At 47.6% G+C, this 24,558-nt stretch overlaps 1 protein-coding gene across 3 annotated transcripts in view; it reads right to left on the minus strand.

Moving 5' to 3' along the window:
• The window catches only part of SPTBN5 (spectrin beta, non-erythrocytic 5), a 1,050,196-nt gene that overhangs the window by 655,622 nt on the left and 370,016 nt on the right, over positions 1-24,558 (minus strand). For all 3 annotated transcript variants that reach the window (XR_011283950.1, XM_069638812.1, XM_069638811.1), the window contains exons 23-24: positions 6,967-7,083; positions 5,673-5,836 (exon numbers count right to left, since the gene is read on the minus strand). Coding sequence is in view for 2 of the 3 variants with exons in the window: in XM_069638812.1 (XP_069494913.1) it covers positions 5,673-5,836; positions 6,967-7,083 (281 nt within the window). In the remaining variant the exon portion in view is untranslated. The remainder of the gene's footprint in view (positions 1-5,672; positions 5,837-6,966; positions 7,084-24,558) is intronic.

Below are 24,558 nucleotides of genomic sequence, written 5' to 3' on the forward strand. Positions count from 1 at the left end.
CGACCGAGGGGACGATGCTGGGGGGGGGGGGGCTCACAAAAACGAGCTTAGCAATGAACGCCTGGCCGGGGAGGGCAGGCTGGTGGACCGGCCAAAATGCCAGAAATGGCGGAACTAACTGGCTGGACGCCGGAGAGAGGGGTGGTGGCACACAAATTAGTTGGGGTTTGTTTGTTTGGGAGGGGTTTGGGGGGCAGTTGGGGCAAAGTTTTAAAAGTGTCCAAACGGTGAGACAATGGGAGCGAGAAGGGAGTAACGATGCAATGCTGTTGACCACTAGAGAAGGAAACATAGATTATGGCTGATGGCGGGCCGGCCCTGGGTGTGGGTACCCTGAATGCACGGGGGCTGAGCACCCCCACGAAGAGGTGCCTGATTTGTAGGGAATTCAGGAGGGCAAAACTAGACCTGCTTTTCTTGCAAGAGACACACTGGGCGAGGGGTAAAGAACCTAAAATGTGAGGGGGGAATCAAAGAGGTCTTCCACGCTTCCCATTAGGTAAAGAAAAGAGGGGTGGCCATACTGGTAGCATGGAATGTAGGCTTCGAGAAAGAGGCCATCCTGAAAGACCCTGAGGACCGATACCTGTTTGTACGGGGCTCCCTACAGGGCTCCCCCCTAATGCTGGCAGTAGTGTATGGCCCAACGAAGGACAAGCCCAATTCTGGGAAGAAGTAAGGGACAGGCTCAAACTGTTTGTACAAGGCCCATTGGTGGTGGGGGGGTATTACAATATGGTTCTAGACCCAACCAAAGATAGAAAGCGGGTAGGCCCCCAAAACCTCAGACCCGCAGATGAAGCCATGGCGCAAAACGTTCAGAGGGTCAATGAGGATCTGGGCCTGGTGAATACAATCCCGACCCCCAGAACAGATGTCCCCTCCTTTACTTACTACTCGACCATCCACAACTCGTTCTCTAGGATAGATTACATCTTTGTGGACAAGATCCTCCGTCCATATGTCGCAGGCTATAGGATAGACCCTGTCCCTTGTTCAGACCATGACATGGTCCAAATTACCTTAGCGGTGGGTTGGTGTGGAGAACGCAGAGGACGCTGGAAATGCAATGATGCCCTATTAAGAGACGAGGTTCACGCCCAGGATGTCCTGGAAGCCATAACAGAGTTCTTTGAGCTTAATGATAACGGAGAGGTGGACACGCACACGCTTTGGGACGCTTTCAAGGCAACCTTACGAGGAGTCCTCATAAAAATATGCCCGCTCTCCCCCCTGATATTTGTCCTTACGATGGAGGCATTAGCCATAGCGATCAGAGCTCACCCGGACATCAAGGGAATTAGAAGGGGTGAGGTTGAATTCAAACTGTCCCTGTTTGCGGATGATATCTTAGCCTATCTGGTAGACCCTGGCTCCTCGCTCCCCCCCTTCCTGACCCTGGTGGCTGCATTTGGGCACTTCTCGAGCCTGAAAATTAACACCGCAAAATCTGTCTTGCTCCCAATGAGAACAATGGACCCAGAGCTAGACCCTCTGGACAGGTCTCATGGCATTACAGTGGGGAAGGTCGCTATACTGTACCTGGGGGACCTTCTCACCAGAGACATATCGAAATTGAGCACCACTAACTATGACCCCATAATGTCAGAGATCACATCTGATCTGAGGAGATGGGGTAAGATGATATTCTCATGGTATGGCCGGATGACTGCAGTAAAGATGAACATATTGCCTCGGCTCCTGTACCTTTTCACAGCTCTCCCAACCACCGTCCCAGCACAGACTTTTAGAGAACTACAAAATGCAGTACGAGACTTTGTATGGCAGGGGAAAACCCCAAGGACCGGGAGGGCCACCCTGACTTTACCGAGGGAGGAGGGGGGATTTTGGTTGCCGGATTTTCACCTTTATTTCTGCGCCGCCCAACTGCGCGTCCTCCTGGAGCACATGAAAGAGGGACTGGGAACGTATTGGTCATACTTAGAAGATATGGATGCCCACCCTCTGAAGGTGCGTGACCTCTTATGGGCCCTGCACAAGACGATGCCGAAACACCTAAAAACCCACCCGACCCTGGGAGTTCTCTGGGACATCTGGAAAGAGGGCCCCTGGACTGCATACCTTACCACATGGCCATCCCCGATGACTTCTCTCTGGGGCCGCCCCCTCAACTTGGGTAGTAAAGGGTTCCGGCATTCCCAAACCTGGTCAGACATGGGAATGGAATGGGCTGGGCAGATGTTTAGAGAGGGCGAATTCCTATCCTATGAGGACCTGAGGGACACTCTCCGATGAGGGTCTCTTTCCATTTTCGAATACCTCAGTCTTAAGGGCATCCTCTGCGACCAGTCATGGGGCCCAAACCTGAGGAGACAGTTAACCCCCTTCGAGAAGCTCCTCAACTCGGCGACCTCAAGAAAGGGTGCGGTATCTAGTATGTATTACATTTTAAATACTTATAACCTTCAGGGTAGGAGGAGCTTCTGCACGTTCTGGAATGATCTGGCGGGAGAAGAGATCTCAGAGGACGCCTGGGCTAGAATATTTAAAATAGCATTTCACGGGAACTTATCCACCTCAGACATGGAACATAATTTTTAGATCTTACAGGGGTGGCACAGGGACCCGGCAAAACTGTCAAAGATGTTCCCGGGGCTGTCACCAAGGTGCCCAAGGGGATGCAGCCAGACAGGCTCCAGAGGCCACATGTGGTGGCACTGCTCGAAAGTACAGGCCTACTGGGGGTCGGTGAGGGGCTGGATAGCGGAAGTAACAGAGGAACTCCTACCACTTAATCCCCTAACGATGTTATTGGGTCTCCACCCGGAGGAAAGGGAACCATACCGATATCCAAGGATGTGGGAAACCATGCTGAGGGCGGGCAGAGTGGATCTCGCGCAGAAATGGAAGAGCCCGGAAACCCCTCAAAGGAAGATTGGCTGAAAAAGGTGAAAAACATGTTTTTGATGGACAAACTGACTGCTATGGTGAACAATGACACTAGTTCATTCCTCACGAACTGGTATGGAGTGCAACAATCCTGAGGTTGGAACGTTCACTCAATTCGAGGTATACATCCCGGCCCGAGCGGGGCAGGACTGGTCCCGAGATGCATGACAATCGACCTGGGAACCCACGACCCGGGGAATGGCGGCGCTAAGTCAGTCAGCGACATGGTCACTATTCGCATCATCTCCAAGGCACAGGATACGGAGAGAACATTAGGAGTCTCCCTGGATGAATGCACAGATCTGGACACGGGGTGGGGGGTGGGCTGGGGTTGGGGTGGGAGGATATAGGGTGGGCGGGGTAAGGGTTCACTCAGTTTTTATTGTTTGTTTTATTAAAAAATGCTAATAAAAACCGAAGTTTAAAAAAAAAAAGTCGATAATGCACTCGTGCCTCCACCGGGAGCCAATGCATTCCTCTTCTTACATCCGACACATGGTTGCGGCATGAAAGCCCTGTCACAGCTCTAACAGCACCATTTTGTATGACCTGTAGCATCTTCCCTTCTGTTTTGTTCAGACCTGCCAATAGGCTACAGTAATAATCTATTTTAGCTCTGATTATAGCTCGGGCAATAGTCTCACCATTTGCCTGAGTAATAAAAGACCTGCGGTGGGCTAAAAGTTTAATATAGTCAGGGATCGAAGTGGGCGGGAGAGGTTGGGAGCGGTACTCCTCTACTTCTTTTAATTAAGTTTTACCGTTCCTATACTTTTATTGTAAAAAGAAACCGTTCCGGAATGGTTTCGTCTTAAAATAAAAGTGTAGCAAGAAGTTGAAACTTGCACTTTCAGTGCACTGCACAGGACGTTTCCTTAAAGAGCAGGCACATGTGTTTTGGGGTTTTTATTTTGCACGGGAGGCGGCGTGGTGATGGGGTCTGTGAGGAGCAGTACAGGCCAGTAGGGAACAGAGTTCCACTACTTCTTTTCGTACACTTCGAAAACTGAATATAGTAGGTTGCCATGGAAACAAGACTCCCCACATGGGCTCTCATAGTCTGCTGCTGGTCAAAGCAACCATTGCCCCCAATAGAGGTGGAGGTAGTGGGCGTGGTATTCGGCTGTGCATGTAAGAGGGGAATGAGTAGCTCCAGCCACGTCCTAACAACACACTAACTTCTAACTATGGGGCCTGCCTCGAGGATATTGATTCTATCACAGTTCCCGTGACTACAAAATCATGCACAAACCCTTTTGGGGTGGGACCAAGTCTGATTTGCATATGGTCTTTCCCCTTTTGTAATGGCTTGGCAGATGGCGAAAGATGGACTACAGGGTTGTTAAGACGAATGCCAGAGGTTAAGATTAATTCTAAACCTAACAGCTATCACCCCTTTGGTTTTTATATAATCACCCCGAGTGAGAATGGTATGTCCAGACGTGAGACCCGTGCCTGCTAGGCCTAGAGACCCAAGCTACTCCTTACTGATGAGACCTAACCAGGCCGAAACATGTCTGGGGATGCTTGTGGTCTCGTGTAGAAGGGATGTGACCAGGCAGTACGATCTGGACTGCCCCTCTTGGGGTGGGACCAAGCAGGGTCGGACTGGGCCATAACATTGTCTCGGGCACCAATGAAAAAGTGGCCCACAGTTGCAAATGGCTATTCATTCCTTCCATCCTTTTGTGACAGTGTTTGACTAGTACCCAAGTGGGAATTTTGGGATGAAATGTGATGCAAATTGTGCATTTTAAAGAATATGAATTCAGCAACACTGGTCAAAACTACTAGCCTCATAGCAAAGTAACTCATCAAACTGGCCCACATTGGCCAGTAAAGTGGCTCACTTTGACCAAAACAACTGGCCCACACCAGCATTTTGTGTTTTCGGTTCGGCCATGGGCCTATTGCCCTATAGGCCAGTCCAAGCCTGGGGCCAAGCCTGATTTGCATATGGTCAGGCCAAGACTAAAGGTCTGGAGGGTCGCCCAGAGCAATGCCAGAGGTAAAGATTCATTCTGAACCTGGCAGCCATCACCTCTTTTGTTTTGCCACAAACTCCATGTGAGACAGCTCTTGAGAGATTTTTGTCCTCGGCAGAATTGAGCATGATTAAGAAAAGGTGTGTAAGTTTAGGGATGCGCCCTATTAATAATGGGCTGAGGAACCAGTGCACCAAGGATGCACCCCTCCAGGTGCATCCCTCTGCCGTGAGCAGTTCCGCAAATCTGGGGAGAGCGGGTGTTTTCTTGCATTTTAAAAGCTCATACACATTCAAGAATGGTATGTGTTGCTAAAATGAGAGAAATCAGGATGTTTCCTCCTGCACCTGTTTGAATCAGGAGCAAGGGGTTGTGCAATGTATGAGGAGGGTCATGTCTAACTTTTCTGTTCATTTTCTTTTAACAGGGACATCTGATCTGTTAATCGCTACTGTCCCACTTGCATTTCCCTGAGGGACAGGGCAGCATATAATTTGCCCTGCCACAGAGCGCCCATGAAATGCATAGGCCACCTTTGGGGATAATGTGAACTGCACATTTCATAGAATCGCTTATCCTCTTCTCCTCTTATAGAGGGCCAGTCTCTATGAACGCAGCCCATTGGGATGGCCATGCATATAATTAATACATATAGTATAGACCTTAATATTGGCCCTGAGTGGTAAGCTGTTAGACAGATGAACAACCCGGGGGAAATCGAAAGTCCCTGAACTCCAGGGGTACTGCCACTCTTTCGGGTGGACCGGACTCACTTACCGTACTGCGGCGCAATCGTGTAGTTGTCGTATCTGGGCGTGAACCCGGTCCTGAGGTCCATCCACCTCGTCATTGCCTATGGATCCATGCAGTAGGAGGCCTTGGCCAGCCTGTTGCAGTTGTTTCGCGAGATCCTGGTATACCGCAATCTCCTGCTCAGTCGCCTGTTAAGAGAAGAACGGGCACTCATGCAAGGGTTCGACTGGTGACTCGTTGACTGAACATTTCTTACTCGGTGACTTCCCAGCTGTTTGGCTTCGAGATCCAATCTGATAACAGATTTGCACAAGTGTGAGTGATGCATAAAATCAGAACCTGGGAGTTTTAATGGATATGTCACCAATTGATTTTAGCCTGCTCTTATCAGGCACCAGTCAAAGCCAATCAACTTGACAGCTAACGGCAACCAATCATCCTGGGACGTGGGATCTGAGGTAGACAGCCTGGGGAGAGGTTTGCGATTTACCCCCTAACCCCACCCATTGACCACACAAGGCCATGCTAGTGTATTTGGCCATTCTCACCCACTAGCTGCCCATCCTGGCCCAAAACTCATCCCCTGGGATCACTTTGGCAGTGTTTGGAATTGTTGGGAGCTATTTAGCTCCTGCTTCTAGCCTAAGTGGGTCTGGTTAGCTTGAACCCAATAGCTACCAGGAGCTACCTTTGGCTCTCCAGGCCAACTGGTGCCTTACAAACAAATATTTGCAGCATTGCCTTTGGGTGTTTGGGAATGTAATAAAGAAGAATTATGACACATCTAGTACACATTTAAACATAATAAATAAATCATAATAGGTAAAAAGTGAAAGTTTGCTTTTCTGTAGAATTTACATTTTTGGTGCTATGGACTCTGACTGTGCAGTTAAGGGGCCTGTTCTTTGATTCTGAGAAGTCTTCTGAAAGATAACAGCTCAATTACAACTCTAAGTTCCTGGAGTAATTAAACATCTCTCAAATAAGTGTGCATTCAGGCATATATTTATTTGCAATATGTGTGTTCTTTTGCCAGTTCCTTGTACTGAATTACTGTTAAAAACAAGCATTGGCACGGCCAAACGTTGTATATAGGCATCTGCCATGCACTGCTATAACAGGCCAAGGTTCTAATACCATTTGCCAGCTGTTGCCATAATATGGCCAGGTCGTACCATTATGGCATTGCTTGGCACATGTCTGTCCCATGCCTATACAACAGTCAAAACTGCTGGATGGGCCAATGCTTGTTGAAGATTGCTGCTGACCAAAAAATCCTTTAGAGATTTCCCAGAATGTCCCCGATATTCTGCCATACCTTCTGTTTATTGATGAGATTTAGGGTCGCCGGCTCGTCCTTGCCATAGTCCTTACTGGTTACGAGTGGCTGCTTTTCTGCCACCCAATTTACTAGGTCAGATGTTTCCGAAAGGAACTAGACAAGAAAAAACAAAATTACCTCTACATTTTCATTGTGGAAACTGTCACATATTGTCTAATTTCTAATATCAGTACCAACTTACAAATATTAATATTAAACAACTATCAAGTATTGCAGGTATAGCAGCACCTAAACATTTGCCAGACTTTGATTATGGGTCTGCAACATTTGGCTCTCCAGATGTTTTGGACTACAACTCCCATCAGCATTAGTCAGTATAGGCAATGGTGAGTGATCATGGGATTCGTAGTCCAAAACATCTGGAGAACTACAGGTTGCAGACGCCTGGAAGATATTCAGATCAATTACATATACAGCTGTCTGAACAAGGCATATTTTAATAGGAATCAGTGCAAGACTTGGGGGTCCATATTGCATCTAAAATAATATCAGGTTTTTATATAGCGCTTCATGATTAATTTCTCCCGCTTCTATGCACAGTAACAATCGCTTTTAATATTACTCTTTTCCTGCTCTCAATGTATCGACCACGGAAGGATCAAGGGCTGAGTCGGGAATGCCAGGAATTTGAACTTGTGCAGTCACGTCCTGCCCCATGTTAGAAACAAGTGGCTACCCCATGAGCTATCCACTTCTACTTAAATGCAGCACCAGGAGAGGTGAGGAATGTTCACACAGGTTGGACGAAGAGAAGTATAATGAGTGGGCGCAGTCTGTACTACAGTACTACCTTGGCCACAAAGACAAATAAGGACAGAGTGCAGTAGCCAGTGTACACTTCTATGCCATCATGAACATGCATGTTTACAGGGAACACCCTTTCATCCCACTTGATGTAGAGTGATGGCCCTGAAAACTAGAAATGCGTGATATTATGCAGCAAAGACTATCCTTAGTGCCAGGGTCGGACTGGGGCATACTGTTGTCTCTGGCACCAATGAAAAAGTGGCCCACGGTTGTAAATGGCAATTCGTTCCTTTTGTGACAGACTGTTTGAGTAGTACTCAAGGTTTTTTTGGCATAAAATGTGATGACAATTGTGCATTTTGGAGAATATTTATTCAGTAACACTGGGCAAAACTAATAGCCGCATGGTGAAGTAACTTATCAAACTGGCCAAAAAAAGTAGCCCACCTTTACTAAAAAGAACTGGCCCACACACTAGCATTTTGTCAATTTGGTTCGGCCATTTCCCTATTGCCCCATAAGCTAGTCCAAGATTGTGGTGTGTCCATTTTCACTGGCATCGTTCCTACTGAACCGCATGCTGGGTAATGTTCCATCCATTGTTTTTCACCCTAGCATTCAGGTTCATGGCAGTGCTGGAAATGGATTCCAAATAGGTGGCAGAGTGATGGGGAGGGGCTAGGCATGGAGGCTAGTCAAGGGACAGCTTTTAAAAAGTGTAAAACACACAGAGATAAAATAAAACAACACCCTCATTTTTATAGTGATCATTTGAATTGGGCACACATCACATTAAAATAAACCAATCAGAATACTTATAAATCATTATAGTAACACGGTGAGCATAAAGCGTATGATTGTAGCTCTATTTTCCTCATCCTGAATCGAAGCCTCAATCCCCAGCATGTAAAGTAATGGGAGTTTAAACAAATCTAATCTGGCCTTCAATTTACTATCAAGACTGAAGGAACATGCACAATATCGTCCTCTGCTTGTAGTCATTATTTCAGACAGCATGCAGCTTTATGATTTCATCACATTTCTAATTATCAACCATCTGCACCTGTTCAGGGACATCAGTGCTTCAACTCACCCACTCACTGACACTTCTGCAGCCGTCTCATGATAATTTCCATTTAATCGGCTGAAAGGCTAAACAAAGATCAGCTAGAGCAGAGCTCTTCCAAGCTCAAAAGGTTGTCTCAGAGGCTGGGGACAGATAATGACTGTGCGTTCAGTATGTGGTGGCTCGGGTGTGGGCTTTTTGCTTCCACAGATTTGAAATCTCGGGAAAGGGTTTTTGGCAGTTTCTGAAGCTGGGGAAATTCAGCCCGATACCAGCACTTGTTGGAAAAAAACATCCTTGAGAGCCATGTTTCCATCTTTGGATATTACAATCCCCTTGGATACCCTGTTTAACCCTGAGAAAGTTCCATTTAATCCCTACATTTCTTTCAATTTGGTGTTTGCGAAAAGACATGACTTAAAAGGGGTTCTATGTGATTTTAGCAAAAACTATTTCAGAGAAGTATTTTTTAACTACAGAAAATCATTGAAAAAATACTGCATTTTATTTCTATTGGGGTCCCGCAAAAACCCATTTCCCTATGAGGATAAGCCCACTCCAACCGCCTCCCTACCCGTTTTATCCCATTACCCCACCACCCATGTATATATTTTTAAAACAGTGCTTTTTGCTGTTATTGTTTTGTTAGAAAATACCTCTTTTACATTGTTTTTGCTGAAATCACTAGGTACCCTTAAAAGGAGACCTTTTCTCAATCCATAGGCATCCTGTACATCAAGCACCTGGTAAGATGTTTCCAGCCTGTTTGGGGTTTTTTATCTGTGTTTTAAGTGGAATTTACATGTCGTTTTTCTGTTGGGGTGCCTGTCCATTGTTAGGAGTTTCCATGGCTTGCAGTTAGTAATCCATAGGCATCCTGTACAGCAAGCACCTGGTAATACCTTTCCAGCCTGTTTGGGATCTCTTTTTTGATTTTTTTATCTGTGTTTGAAGTGGAATGTACAAATCGTTTTTCTCTGCTGTTTCCACTGCTGGAGAGGATGGTCTTGGGGGTGTAGTGCTTTCCTTCTGTTTCTTTTCCTCTCTCCTCCCATCTTGATAGCAATTGGCTGAGGGAGTCATTGGGGGGCTGTCCATTGTCTGTAGTTTTCCCTAGGCTTACAGTTAGTAATCCATAGGCCCCAGCCTTCTTTTCACTCCCTCCGGTTGCCCTGTGTCCTTGGTCACATGACTAGAAAACACCCTGCTTTGCCAGCCCTCCCTGGGCAGCCTTGCCCTGGCAGCCATCAGCTAAGGGCCAGAGGCAAACAGCAGCTGCAGAAGAAGCAGCTCCACTCCGTGTTGCCTGTATTCACCAACAACGCCTGACGCAGACAACCTACAGTGACGGATAAGGTAAGTATGAGGAGTACAGCCATTAATCGACTCCAAAAAAAAAACACCACTCTAGTTACCTATTATCTAGCCTAATTGTGTAAGGTAGTCATTTCTGCACTCAGTGTAAGTATGTAAAATAGCTATACTCTAGAGCCTAAATAATGTACAGTTGCCACACTTCACAGCCAAACTGTTGGTATAGCCTTGTTATATTCCCCTGCTGCACTCTGAGATATAACTGTGCTGTGCCCCATAGTTAGCCATTGTGTTCTGCACCATAGCTAATTTGTGTTCAAAGTTGCAGTGCCATGTAACTAGCCATCGTAAGATGATATGGGCAGGAAGCACAACAATTACTGTGCTTCAGAACCCCAGCCACTCTTACTCTACTAGTACTATATAATCCGGGCTGACATAGTTGGCCTCTGAGTTGAATTATGCTACTCTCCATAGTCAGCCATTGTGACATGCCATATAGGTAGCCATTGTACTGAACTGTGGAAGGAAAAGTGTTGCACCAACATGTATACTTGGGTGCAGACGTCATGCAGGATTTAAATGTATTTTACGGGAAACGATATCTGTATTTTGGGGGAGGGAAATGTGTTAAAATAGACATATTGGGAAGATTAGCAATGCATCTCATTTGGATAGATCTATGAAGAATAGCCATGTGCCACATTTATATATAATTGTGAAGATTAGCCATGTATCACATTTACATAGAATTGTGAAGATTAGCCATGTATCACATTTTGATACCTTTGCGATGAATAGCCATGCATCACATTTAGATGGAATTGTAAAGATTAGCCACGTACAACATTTATATATAATTGTGAAGATTAGCCATGCATCACATTTACATAGAACTGTGAAGATTAGCCATGCATCACATTTACATGGAACTGTGAAGATTAGCCATGCATCACATCTACATAGAACTGTGAATATTAGCCATGCACCAAATTTCACATAGATTATTGGAGATTAGCCATGCATCACATTTACATAGAATTGCAAAGATTAGCCATGCGTCACATTTAGATAGATTTGTAAGGATTAGCCATGTGTTGCATTTACATAGAATTGCGAAGATGAGCCATGTGTCACATTTACATAGAATTGTTACGATTATTCCATGCGTCGCATTTACACAGAAATGTGAAGATTAGCCATGCATCTCATGTACATAGAACTGTGAAGATTAGCTATGCGTCACATTTACACAGAACTGTGAAGATTAGCAATGCCTCACATTTAGATAGTATTGTGAAGATTAGCCATGCGTCACATTTAGGCAGAATTGTGAAGATTAGCCATGCGTCACATTTACACAGAACTGAGAAGATTAGCCATGCGTCACATTTAGGCAGAATTGTGAAGATTAGCCATGCGTCACATTTACACAGAACTGAGAAGATTAGCCATGCGTCACATTTAGGCAGAATTGTGAAGATTAGCCATGCGTCACATTTACACAGAACTGAAAAGATTAGCCATGCGTCACATTTAGGCAGAATTGTGAAGATTAGCCATGCGTCACATTTAGGCAGAATTGTGAAGATTAGCCAGGGGAAAGGATATGTGCCACGGGCAATGAAAACAGAGGGGGTAGGATAGGGGATTGCCACTAACCAACCCTACTAAAAAAAAGCTCATCCTTCTGCCTACACCTCTCAAACTCTGAACTAAACTCACCTCTACAGCATAACAAACCGCACACAGTTCACTGCACCACAAAAATGAAACAAACCACACATAGCCTCTACCCAGAGCACATGGTGGCTACCAACCGAAAAACACACCTACGCTCAGCAAACGGTGTAAATCGAACTGAAGCTTCCAGCAGCATATCACAGCTCTCTTGCTCTTTTTTCCTGTTTAGTCCTACTAACTTATCCCACCCTCTCACCTCTTGCTTTACATATCCGCCAGAGCACCAAGAAACCACGCAGGTGGCAAATGTGCGCAGCATAAGAACATTTAACATAACATAACTTCTTGGACAGTGATTATGCGTTTAAAGCCGAAACGTTGACCCCTCTGTAGACTGCATGCACAAGAACCGTTCCATGCTACACTACAAGTATTGAATTCATATACCGGAATATTGTTTTACCTTAAAATTTAATAAAATATTAGGTCTTTGTCCACACACCATTCCTTTAGTTATTTCCCTTTTCTGTTGCATTTTCACTGACAAGTACCATTTACTAGAAAACAAAGTGGGCCGGGGAATAGTGGGGAAAGGGAGTACATTCCCCTCTAGCAACACGTTGTTTATGGAAAGACCAAGTTAACACCCACCACAATGAGGCTGTTTCACCAGGCGACGGTTGGACTTGGCGATTGTGAAGTCCTGTCGCCTGCTCCCGAGCCTTCCCTGTAGCTGGGCCTAGGGTCGAGTGAGGAGTGGAGGTAGAGGATAGCAGGGGTTTAGTGGCGGGTGGTTAGGTTTAGCAGGGTAGGGTGGAGGTGTGTCGGTGGTGACGTTTAAAAAAAAAAAAAAAGGCGTGGTGTCCACGGACTCCGCATATTTGGGGTATCGTAGATAAGGTACCCCCGTCCCCACCCCCCCCCCCGCTTACCGGAGCCGCCGTCTGTGGGTTTTAGCAGGGCGGGCGGGTTGTGCCAGCTGGGGCCGCGGTTTTCGTTTTCACGGTTTCGGGTTGCCAGGGAGGGAGCAGGAGCGCCGCTGGGAGCCGGGGAAGAGGTGTATCCCTCGTTGGGTGTAGTGTGGGCCCGGAGGGTTTTTAGGGATCCGGTGCCGGCCCGCTTCGCTCGTGGGCGTGAGGGTGCAGTGGGTCGACTGGGGGGGCCGTTGTTTGAGCCCGTGTGTGCCGGGCTTCTCTGGTCCTCGCGTGCGGTGTTGGCTTTCTGCAGTGAGGGGGCAGAGCGGTCCTCTTAAAGGGGCCACTCTCTCTTTCCTGTAGTAGGCTGCAAGGCACTGTGGTGCGGCGGGTGGGCCACCAGGGGGCGGGCTGTGGAGGTTGAATTGCACGGTGAGGGGCCCAGTTAATATTAAAAAAAATTAAAAAAAACACAACAGGCGAGAAGGGAAGGGGTTTTGGTAGGGGTTCTCAGCATCAGTGGTGGGTGGGGGGGGCCCTGTGTGGGTTTATTATTATTAGCTCGGCAAGAGAGCCAGTAGGAGGGGTGCTATCTAGGACTGGGGGGGTTGGCTAGGTGGGGGGATTTCCAAAAAAAAATAATAATACATTTTTTATTAAGATAAGAAGGTTGTTTTGGGAGCGGGGGTTATTTTATCTCCTTTTGTATTTAGTGGTTAGAGCGATTTTGTTGGGGGGTTTCTCCGCGACTAGGGGTTTTTCTGGCCTCGGGTAGGTCCCGGCTCGGGGGCTTAGGTAGCAGGGTGCGGCAAGGGGCATAGTTAGTGTGCCAGAAAGGTTGGTGCACGATGGTGGGACGAGGTGCAAGCAGGGAGGGGTTGGTGGATGCGAGGGGGCTGAGGGAGGCCCTGGCCATAATTAGCAGGGCAACTAAGGCCCAGCTGGAGGGGGTGGTGGGGGAGGTCATGGGTGAAGGGGAGACAAGTGGGGTTAGGCCGCAGCGGAGAGCGGCAGCTGATGGGGCTCTCGCGGCAGTGGTGGCTTGCACCCCCACAGCGGGGAGAGGGGAGGTTTGGGAATCCAGGGGCAGGAAGATGAGGAGGGAGATAGACAGGAGGGCGTCCGGGGAAGAAAGGATTTCGGGTGGGCAGCCACGTGGGGAGGGAATGAGGGATAGCACTAAGGGAGCAGCGAGTGCGCAAATGGAGGTGGCTCAAAGGAACCACGGTGGGGCTATGGTGGAGGTGCAGAAGGGGGTGCAAGGGCAGCGGGGAAGAGGGGGGAAATACCTACGGAAGAGTGCGGGTGGGAGAAGGAGAGGGAGGTCCCCATCAATTGAGGTGGATAGGGCGGGGTGCGGAATGGCCCCCCCGGGTAGGGTGAGTGAGGGCGGAGGGTGCTGCGCAGCCCCCGCTGGTCAAATGGAAGTAGAGGGTTTGAGAGCGGCCCCTACTCGGTCAGCGTACGGAGAGCCTAGAGGGTGCAGCACGGCCCCTAGCAATGAAGACCCCAGGGTGGAGGTCGGAGCGCCTCGCCCGAGAGAAGAGGACCAGGCAGGGGTTTACACGGCCCCACCGTGAAGACGTCAAAGGAGTGGCGGGGTGGACACCCCGGGCTCTCAAGAGGATGAGCAACTTGACTGGGGCACGAGCTCGCAGCCACAATGGTATTTGATGGGTGATGAAATGGGTTTGGAGGATTATGTGGGGCAGTGGGAGGTGGATGGTTATAGGTCGGCGGGGGAAAGGGGGGAGGAGAGAAGAAGTTGGGCTTGGGATATGGAAAGACAGGTGCAGGAGCGTGGGGGGCAAGCCGGAGGGGGAAAGGTTGGCTGGGTGAGTCTGCTGACATGTTTTGTCCCCGCAGTAGGAGCCCGTTAAGGAAGGAGATGAGGAGCATTGGTGTGGACGCAAGGCAGCAGACGGCAGGTGCAGAAAGAGGTGAGCGGGAAAGGGAATGGTCATCTGCATGGCAGAGAGGGGTTCCAGGAGGGGGGACGGGAAACGAAGGGTCGGGTTTGCAAGGGCTGAGGAAAGAAGTTGGTGTACAGGCCATTGGAGCCTTGGGGGTTGAGAAGAGCATTTGCTCAGTGGAGATTCAGACGGACAAGGTGGTGGAGCCATTGGGGCTCGAGGTGCAAGGGGGAAAAGAAAAGGAGGTTGAAGTGAAAGGAAAGGAGAAAAAATTGCCATACATGGGGATAACAAAACCGTTGGGGGCGCACTCGATGGCGGCGACCAGGGTGAAGATTCAGGCGGGGGAATTTGTAGACGTTTTTAAATTGCTCCATAGGGAAGTGAGAGCTAAGGAGGGGTCTAAAGAAGAGGAGAGGGAACTGGCTGCGCGACCAAGGGTACCGGTGACCATTGAGAATTGGACGTCGGCATTTATCATTTATGCCAGTGTTTATTGTGAAAAATTTCCTGAGCGTTGTGTGGCCCTACTTAAATATATGGACGTAATTAGGAAGGCTTTCACGAGTTTTGGGGGTTTTGCCTGGGTGAGGTATGACGAGGAATTCAGAGCGAGAATGGCGGAGGACAGTCAAGCGGTCTGGGGAGAGATAGACATGGATCTTTGGCTGCAATGGATGGCTCTAACGAGGCCTGCCCCGACATTGCACACAGCAAGTGGGCTGCCGGTGCCCTTCCGGCCCTTTCTTGGTCGCCCCGCCCATGAAGGGGCGGGGGGAGGGGCAGAGGGCAGTCCTCAGCGGCATGTTGGGCGTTCAACAAGGACGGCTGCACTAGGACCCTGTGTAGGTTCAGGCATGAGTGTTGCAAGTGTGGTGGAAAACACCCGCTTACGCAGTGCTTCCAACAGGGAGACAGGGGGAGGGGGAGAGGTTCGGGCAGAGGGGTTGTGGGGAAAGGCTTTTACGCCAATTAAGGTGGGGGTTCTGCAAAAATGGTCGCAATTTTATCCGGATAGGGATGGGGCGAAGATTTTGAGTGAGGGGTTCAGTCAAGGTTTCAGATTGGGGTATCAGGGCCCAAGGGTGCGCCAGTGGGCTGAAAATCTGAAGTCAGCCAAAGAAAATGTGGAAGTGGTAAGGCAAAAATTGAGCAAAGAAATAGCGGCGGGAAGGATCGTGGGGCCATTTGATGATCTGCCGGGTGACCTAGTCATATCCCCATTGGGGGTGGTGCCCAAGAAAGCTCCGGGGGAGTTTTGGTTAATACACCATTTGTCGTGGCCGGAGGGCATGTCGGTGAATGACTTCATTGCCCCCGAAGAATGTGGGGTTGTATATGCAAGTGTTGACCAGGCAGTGGAGCTGGAAAGGAAAGAAGGGTGGGGGGCCTTCATGGCCAATTGTGACATCAAAGCGGCGTTCAGGTTACTGCCAGTGCACCCGGAGGATTTTTGGTTGCTAGGTTTGCAGTTTGAGGATCGCATATACGTAGACAAAGCCTTGCCAATGGGGTGCGCAATTTCCTGTGCGCTGTTTGAAAGATTCAGCTCATTTCTACAGTGGGTTTTTTCATTTAACTCGGGTTGGGAGAGTGTGCTGCACTATCTGGAGGATTTTCTGTTCATTAGTGGGGCAGATAGAGAGGGTGAGTGCAGAGGGATGCTCAAGTTGTTCCAGGAGCTAATGGAGGAGTTGGGTGTGCCGTTAGCGGAAGACAAAACAGAAGGGCCTGCAGTGGTATTGACATTTTTGGGAATTGAACTGGACTCAGTGGCTATGACCTCACGCTTGCCGCACGACAAGGTGAGCAAACTGGTGGTGTTGCTGGAAAAGGCAGTGGGGGCCAAGAAAATGACGCTGGTTGACATGCAGAGATTGGTAGGGCATCTGAATTTTGCATGTAAGGTGGTAGCCCCAGGAAGGACGTTTTGTAGGAACATGGCGAGGGCTATGGCGGGAGCAAAGTGCCCACATCACCGGATAAGAGTATCGGGGTCAGTGCGGGAGGACTGCAGAATTTGGCTGCGTTTTTTGGAGAAGTTTAATGGGGTGTCAATGTGGTTGCAGGGGGACCCGGTGACATGGGAGGTACAGATATGTTCGCACGCAGCAGGAGTGGGGGGTTTTGGAGTGTTTTGGGGGGGGAAATGCTGTGCGGAGAAATGGCCTGAACTGTGGTTAAAGGAGGGAAGGAGTATAGCATTCCTTGAGTTTTTCCCACTGCTGGTGGCATTGGAGCTGTGGGGGAAGGATTTGTGGGATAGGAAAGTGAATTTCAATGTGGACAATGAATGCGTGGTCCACGTGGTAAACAGGCAGTCAGCAAGGGATCAGAGGGTGGCAAGACTCATGAGGGAGTTTGTGCTGAGATGCATGGAACTGAATGTGGTGTTTAAGGCAACACATGTGCCGGGGAAGGATAATGGCATCGCTGATGCATTATCTCGTTTTCAATGGAAGAGATTCCATGGATTGGCTCCAGAGGCGGGTCAGGAGGGGCAGCAGATTCCCGAAGAGCTGTGGAAGATAGGAAGATGAGAGCGCTGGCTTTGGTGGAGGGTTCATTGGCCGGGGCGTCTAAGGAGGCATACAGGAGGGCATGGGAGGATTTTATTGGGGGGGGGAGCGCGTAGTTGGAAGGGCAGATGGGATGCAGAAGAGAGGAGGAGGGACGATGTCGTGAATTTCCTCCTGAGGTGTATGGACAGGGGCTGGTCAAGAGCGACAATAGCGGGGAAGTTAGCAGGAATTGCTTTTTACGGGAAGTGGTTTTGGGGTTTTCAGCCGAGTGGGGGGGGGGAATGGCGAGTAGGATGTTGGAAGGATGGGCAAGGGAAAGTAAGAGGGACAAGGACAGGAGGAGGCCGATATCGGCGGAATTGCCGCAGAGGTTGGTTAAGGCAGTAGGGGGAATTTGCTGGTTGGTATGGGAGGGGGAGCTGTTTGCGAGATGTTTTACGTGGTTATTTTTTGGGGCCTTTCAGGTTTCGGAGTTGGTGGGGGGAAAAGGGGGATCTGGGGGTCTGCAATGGGAGGATGTGCACATTACAGAATTGGGTTTGGACATAAGGATTAATAAGTCTAAAACGGACCAGAAGGGAAAGGGTTCCTGGGTTGTGTTGGGGCGGGGGAGTAAGGATTTATGCCCAGTGCTGGCAGGTAGGTTGTGGAAGGAGCGGTGTGGGGTGAAGACAGGCTTGGTGTTCAAGCATGAGGATGGGTCATCGGTTTCAGCGGCACAAGTTTTGGGGGTACTGCGGAAGGCTCTGTGGGTGTTGGGAGAAAAGGGTGAGGATTTTGGTACACATTCATTCAGGATGGGCGCAGCATCGGAGGGAAAGAGGTTGGGTTTCACGGAGGATAAGGTGAAAAGTTTGGGGCGGTGGAAGTATGGGAGATACAAGAGGTACGTCAGGGATTTTCATAAGGGGGATTGTTGAAGGATGGGGGTATAAGTGGGCTGACAACAACGTGGGGTTGGTATTGTATTGTGGTGGTAATTGTGTACTTTCTTTTTCAGATGCTGTGCGAAAGGAGGGGGAGTTGGCGCAAGTGTGGATTGTCGGCCATTCAATTGTTAAATGGGCTGGGAAAGAAGCGGAGAAAAGGGTTCTGGGCAGGCAACTGGGGTGTAGCTATAAGGATGTGGTGGTAAGATGGCACGGGTTAGGGGGCCTGCGCTGGGACCAGTTGCTGCCTATGCTGGCAGGGTTGCGGGAGCGCTACGATGAGACGGAGGTGTTGATCATTCACGCTGGGGAGAATGACTTGGTGAGGGATACTGGGGTGGCCCTGCTAAGGAAAATGAAAAGGGATTTGGTTTGGGTGCGGGAAATGTGGCCTCAAGCGGAGGTGTTGTGGACGAAGTTGTTGCCGCGTAGAGTGTTGAGGGGAGCAAGGAGCGAGGGTGCTATAGAGCGGGCTAGAAAGGGGATCAACAGAGAAATGGTGAAGCTTTGTGCCTCTGTGGCAGTACAGGTGATGGAACATAAGGAAATAGTGTATGAGGGCTTTATGATTTTTAGGGAGGATGGGGTGCATTTGTCGGTTTATGGGAACAATCACTATTTGGTGGACTTGTGCTGTTGGCTGGGAGATTGGTTGAAGAGATGTAAATAAAGTGAAGTGGTGGGGGGGAGGGTGGGGCAGAAAGAACACCTCGGGGGAGGGTTTTTCTGGTGCCGGGGGCATGGCCCCTTTTGATGTGGGGGGAGGGAAGCACAATGGGGGAATGACACGGGAAAGGAGGGGGTGGTGCTGTTTGCACAAGTGGGCCACCCTGGGGGAACAGGTATTGAGCCTGGAGGGGCATGGCCCCAGGGAGAAAGCGGGACGCCTGGAAAAGGGGTAAGAAGATGGTAGGGTCCAAGGGACAGTTAGGGAGGAAATGGCTTTATTTAATTATTTAATTGTTGGGGGAAATGAAAATATGTAATTAGTTAATTGGTTGTTTAAATAGTTCGTTAGTCTGTAAGGCCATGGAGCCAGGTAAGCGTTAATTGTAAGCTTGGGCCTGTCACATTAAAGCGACCTTTTCCACTTTTAAATGAGTCTGGGTTTTTGTGCAGTAAGCCAAAAGGGGGTCCCGGGGGGAACGCGAAGCGTTTCCCCCCGGGAAGTTTTTGGCGCTGCACACGGCCGGCGAGTGGCCGTGGGGGCAGAGCCCCCTCTAGGGTATTTAAGGGGGCAGGGAAGGTTCGGGAGGCAGGCGACGGTTGGACTTAGCGATTGTCCCGCCCTCCCACCCCTTCATTTTGGTTTAGGTTTGGGGTTTGGTTTATTAAAGGTGGGGGGAGGACCATTGGAGGTTGGTTGGTTGGGGTTTTTACGTCCCAGGGAGGTTTGTGAGGGAGTTTTTTGGTAGGTTAAGGGGCGACTGGCTGGTAGTTTTGTGTGACAGGTCGGGGCAGTAGAGAAGTTGTGATGTAAATTAATGTTGCTGATGTGGCAGGTCAGTCTGGCTGCAGGTCATAGGAAGGGGGAGATTGGTGTAGAGGGGAGTATGAGGGTTATTGAAGTGGGTCTGGGCTCTGGGAGCATGGCCCCTTTTGATGTGGGGGGAGGGAAGCACAATGGGGGAATGACACGGGAAAGGAGGGGGTGGTGCTGTTTGCACAAGCGGGCCACCCCGGGGGAACAGGTATTGAGCCTGGAGGGGCATGGCCCCAGGTAGAAAGCGGGACGCCTGGAAAAGGGGTAAGGAGATGGTAGGGTCCAAGGGACAGTTAGGGAGGAAATGGCTTTATTTATTTATTTAATTGTTGGGGGAAATGAAAATGTGTAATTAGTTAATTGGTTGTTTAAATATTTCGTTAGTCTGTAAGGCCATGGAACAAAGGTAAGCATTAATTGTAAGCTTGGGCCTGTCACATTAAAGCGACCTTTTCCACTTTTAAATGAGTCTGGGTTTTTGTGCAGTAAGCCAAAAAGCAAAGCTCAGCTATTTACTTTAGAAAATCATTGATGTTTGTTAACTCATAAAAACACATACCATTGGGTTATCGCAGTAAATGGTTCCTTCACTCATGCATCCATGGGTGGGTTATCTCAGTGAAAGGTTTATTCACTCGTGCTTCGAAAGATGGGTCATCTCAGTAAATGGTTCCTTCACTCGTGCTTCAAAAAGGTGGGTTAACTCAGTAAATGGTTCCTTCACTGATGGATTTATTTATTTATTTATTGTGCATTTGTAAGTGGGTTATCTGTGTGAATGGTTCATTCACTCATGCATCCATGGGTAGGTTATCTGAGTGATTGGTTCATTCACTCATGCACCCAAAGGTGGGTTATCTCTGTGAATGGTTCCTTCACTCATGCATCTATGGGTTAGTTATCTCAGTGAATGGTTCATTCACTCATGCATTCCTGGGTGGGTAATCTCAGTTCATGGTGACTTCACTCATGCATCCAAAGGTGGCTTATCTCCGTCAATGGTCACTCATGCATCCAGGGGTGGGTAATCTCAATTAATGGTCCCTTCACTTGTGCTTCGAAAGGTGGGTTATCTGTGTGAATGGTTCCTTCACTCATGCATCCATGTGTGGGTTATCTCCGCGAATGTTTCCTTCACTCATGCTTTGAAAGGTGGGTTATCTCAGTGAATGGTTCATTCATTTGTGTACCAATGGGTGGGTTATCTCAGTGAATGGTTCCTTCACTTGTGCTTCAAAAGGTGGGTTGTCTCAGTGAATGGTTCATCCACGCATACATCCAAAGGTGGGTTATTTTAGTGAATGATTCCTTCAATCATACATCCAATGGTATGTAATCTCAGTGAATGTTTCATTCACTCATGTACCAAATTGTGGGTTATCTCACTGGATGATTCCTTCACTCATACACCCAAAGTCGGGTTATCTCAGTTAATGTTTCATCCACGCATACATCCAAAGGTGGGTTATCTCAGTTAATGTTTCATCCACGCATACATCCAAAGGTGGGTTATCTTAGTTAATGTTTCATCCACGCATACATCCAAAGGTGGGTTATCTTAGTGAATGATTCCTTCAATCATATATCCAGTGGTCTGTAATCTCAGTGAATGTTTCATTCACTCATGCACCAAATTGTGGGTTATCTCACTAGATGATTCCTTCACTCATGCATCCAAAGGTGGGCTATTCCAGTGAATGTTTCTTTAACTCATACATGCAAAGCCGGGTTATCTCAGTGAATGGTTCCTTCACTCATGCAACCCAAAGGTGGGTTATCTCAGTGAATGGTTCCATCCCTCATGAATCCAACGGTGAGTAATCTCAGTGAATGTTTCATTCACTCATGCTTCACATTGGTGGATAATCCCAGTGGATGTTTCGATTGCTCATGCACCTAAAGGTGGGATATCTCAGTGAATGGTTCCTTCACTCATGCATCCAAAGGAGGGTACTCTCAGTGAATGGTTAATTCACTCATGCATCCATTGGTGTGTTATCTCAGTGAATGCTTAATTCACTCATGCTTCCAATGGTGGGTTATCTCGGTGAATGGTTCCTTCACTCATGCACCCATTTTAATGTAATCATTACATGTTCGACATTGTGTATTTGAAAAAAAACGCACCTCATGTAAATCAAAAAAATGGAGTGCCTGTGGCCTTTTTCGTATACCTCTTTTTTTCTATTTAGTTACGGGACAACAACAGCAAACATGCCATGGACATATACTTCCATTTTACATGTGTTAAACACATCTCTGTGCAATAAGGCTTTGATGTTTCTGAAGTGACACTTTGACAGTGAGAGCAATGATCGATTTCCTCTCCTTTTAAAAGTTGATGCTATGCTTATAGATATCTATGGCTTTTCTGGCAACTACTTCATTTAATTTCATGAGGTTATCTGAACATCTCTTTTTATTACACCCTCTTTTCTCAGGGTAGAGTTGATTAAGATATCACTTTCACCAAAAAGTGAATGAGCTAAGTTTCCTTCAAGCTTAACTTAAAAGTATTCAAACAAGGCAAACCTGCTCTTATATTTCTTACTGAACACCTTCATTAACATGGATTCCGCCAAAATAAATTGTTCCAAAGCAATCAAGGGTTGTGGACTTAGTCCCACTTCCTGTCCACAATCTGGAAACTGGCGAGACAAGGCATCTGCCTTTCCATTTAATCTTCCTGGTTTGAAGGTCACCACAAAATCATAATTGCCAAAAAAACAAAGACCATTTTAGCTACATCAGAGTCAAAGGGCCGCATTACAAGTTAGCCGGTCCAGATTTAATGATGCCAGTAAAACCGTACCGGCCCCGTTTCCGGATCGGCTAACTACGAGTTCTGCGGCCGGTGGTGTTACACCCGCCAGGTCTGACCTGGCGGGCGTAACATCCCCGGTCGCAGACGGACATGGAAACACCGGCACCATTACTTCATGGTGCCGGTGTTTTCACGGCCCGCATTCCCGTGGGAATGGGGAGTAACGGAATGCCAGCTCCGGAATTACTGCACTACCAGGGCCATAATGCCGCGGTAATTCCGGCTTTTCCAGAGCCGGTAATTCATTCCAAGTCCAGCAGGAACCTGCCGGTTTTTCCGGCTTGGTTAGCGCCAGACTTGAAATGAGTCGCCAAGTCTTAGCTGATTTGAAGAAGAACAGATTCCAATAATTTGTTAGAACTATCAGTGTATACCTAACTCCTTTCAAGTAATGACGCAACACTCCGAAAGCTGACAGTCCATAATGGTATAATTAACCTCTGCCAAAGAAAACGTTTTAGAAAAGAAGGTGACTGACTGGATGCAACTAGCCGGTACTCTCATGTCTTTGGGATACAACTGCACCCATGGCAAGGTTTGAGGCATCTGCATCCGCAAAGAAAGGCTTTGAAGGATCAGGAGGCAGCACAATAAGACCAGAGGTAAATGTATCCTTAAGTGGCCAAAATGCTTCCTCCGAAAAATAAATGGTTCTCTCTTAGTCTTTGAAATACCAATCTCACATGAGTTTGATGTTGTTCTAGGTCTTGGAGGAATTCAAAATATCATTAATGTACACAATGGCAAAGATGTCAAAATACTCATGGAGAACTTTAAAGTACTAAAAAGCCACTGGAGCGTTGCACAGACCAAAGGGCATTACACAATACTCGAATAAGCCATATTGGGTCTTAAAAGCCGTTTTCCACTCGTCACCTTTTCTGTCTCGTAAGTTACACGAAGATCCAAGATTAGAGCCCCCTGAATTTGGTCGGGCTTCACAAAAATAAATGGAAGGGGGTACCAGTTCTTTATAGTCACCTTTTTTAGAGTGCAGCAATCAACACAGGATCTCAAAGTGCCTTCCTTATTTGGAACAAAAAGCAAAGGTGAAGCTACAGGGGATTGAGAATGCCTTATGAACCCCTTAGAAAAATTCTCAGAAAGATATTCCTTTAAGCAAACATTTTCCTTTTTGGTCAAGGTATAGACTCTACAACAGGGTAAATTGACCCCCATCTTCAGGTTAATCTCAAAATCCTAAAACCGGTAAGGAGGAAGTTCACCAGATTCAACTTCATCAAACACATTCCAGAACTCCTTATAGCACTCGGGTAACTCCCCTACAACTGTCCCAATAGCGTGAAACAAAGCTCCTCCTTTCATCAAACTCTTAACTGCAAAATCCTCATGAAAAGCAAGAATCTTTTGGACTTGCGACGACAATGTTTCTTACAAAAATCTGAATTTAACTAAATCACTCGCCTACTCCAGTCAAATTGGGGATTATGAAATGTGAACAAAGAATGCGAACACAGTATGCACACCAAGTTTTAACAAACGTTTCTACAGCGTTAGTAGATATTTAGTGAGGTGCAGAGGAGATCTGCACTTTGGTAATAGTCATTTACACGCTTTTTTTAATCTGTAGAGGTAATAATCATGCAGTCACTTGGTTATTGATTTCAGTAAAAAAAATACAATTTATTGATACATGCCAGTCTATATTCAGGTGAATATAGACTGGCATGTATAGACTGCCAAAGTGCAGATTGAGATAACCCCAGTTGGTGGCTAATTAGCCAGTTACTCTAAGTCAACTTTAAGTTATTCCTCTTTGCAGTGTAAGCAGTTCAGACTAGAAATGGAGTACTGAAACAGATCCTCAAGAGTATTAGAGAAAAATTATGAACAATTGATTGCCACTGGCAATAACCTGAGTGTGCAGGGGACGCGAGTGATCCACAGCCCGTGGACACCTCTTTTTCCCTGATTATGAAATGTGAGCCATGGCATACCCAAGATAATCTTCAGCTGTGGGGCATCTATGAGTTCAAACAACATATCCTCACCATGGTTCCCAGCCGAGATCATAATCAATAATGCTGCTTCATGAGTAATTGGTAAGAATGGCGTCCCACCTCTGCGCAGACCGTGCTGCCGAGGAGACTTCCACTGGCCACACTTTAATAATAATAATAATAATAATTTGCATTTCTATACCGCTACAAAC

This window comes from Ambystoma mexicanum, chromosome 14 (assembly GCF_040938575.1).
Source record: "Ambystoma mexicanum isolate Mex_15411 chromosome 14, UKY_AmexF1_1, whole genome shotgun sequence".
Lineage (NCBI taxonomy): Eukaryota > Metazoa > Chordata > Amphibia > Caudata > Ambystomatidae > Ambystoma > Ambystoma mexicanum.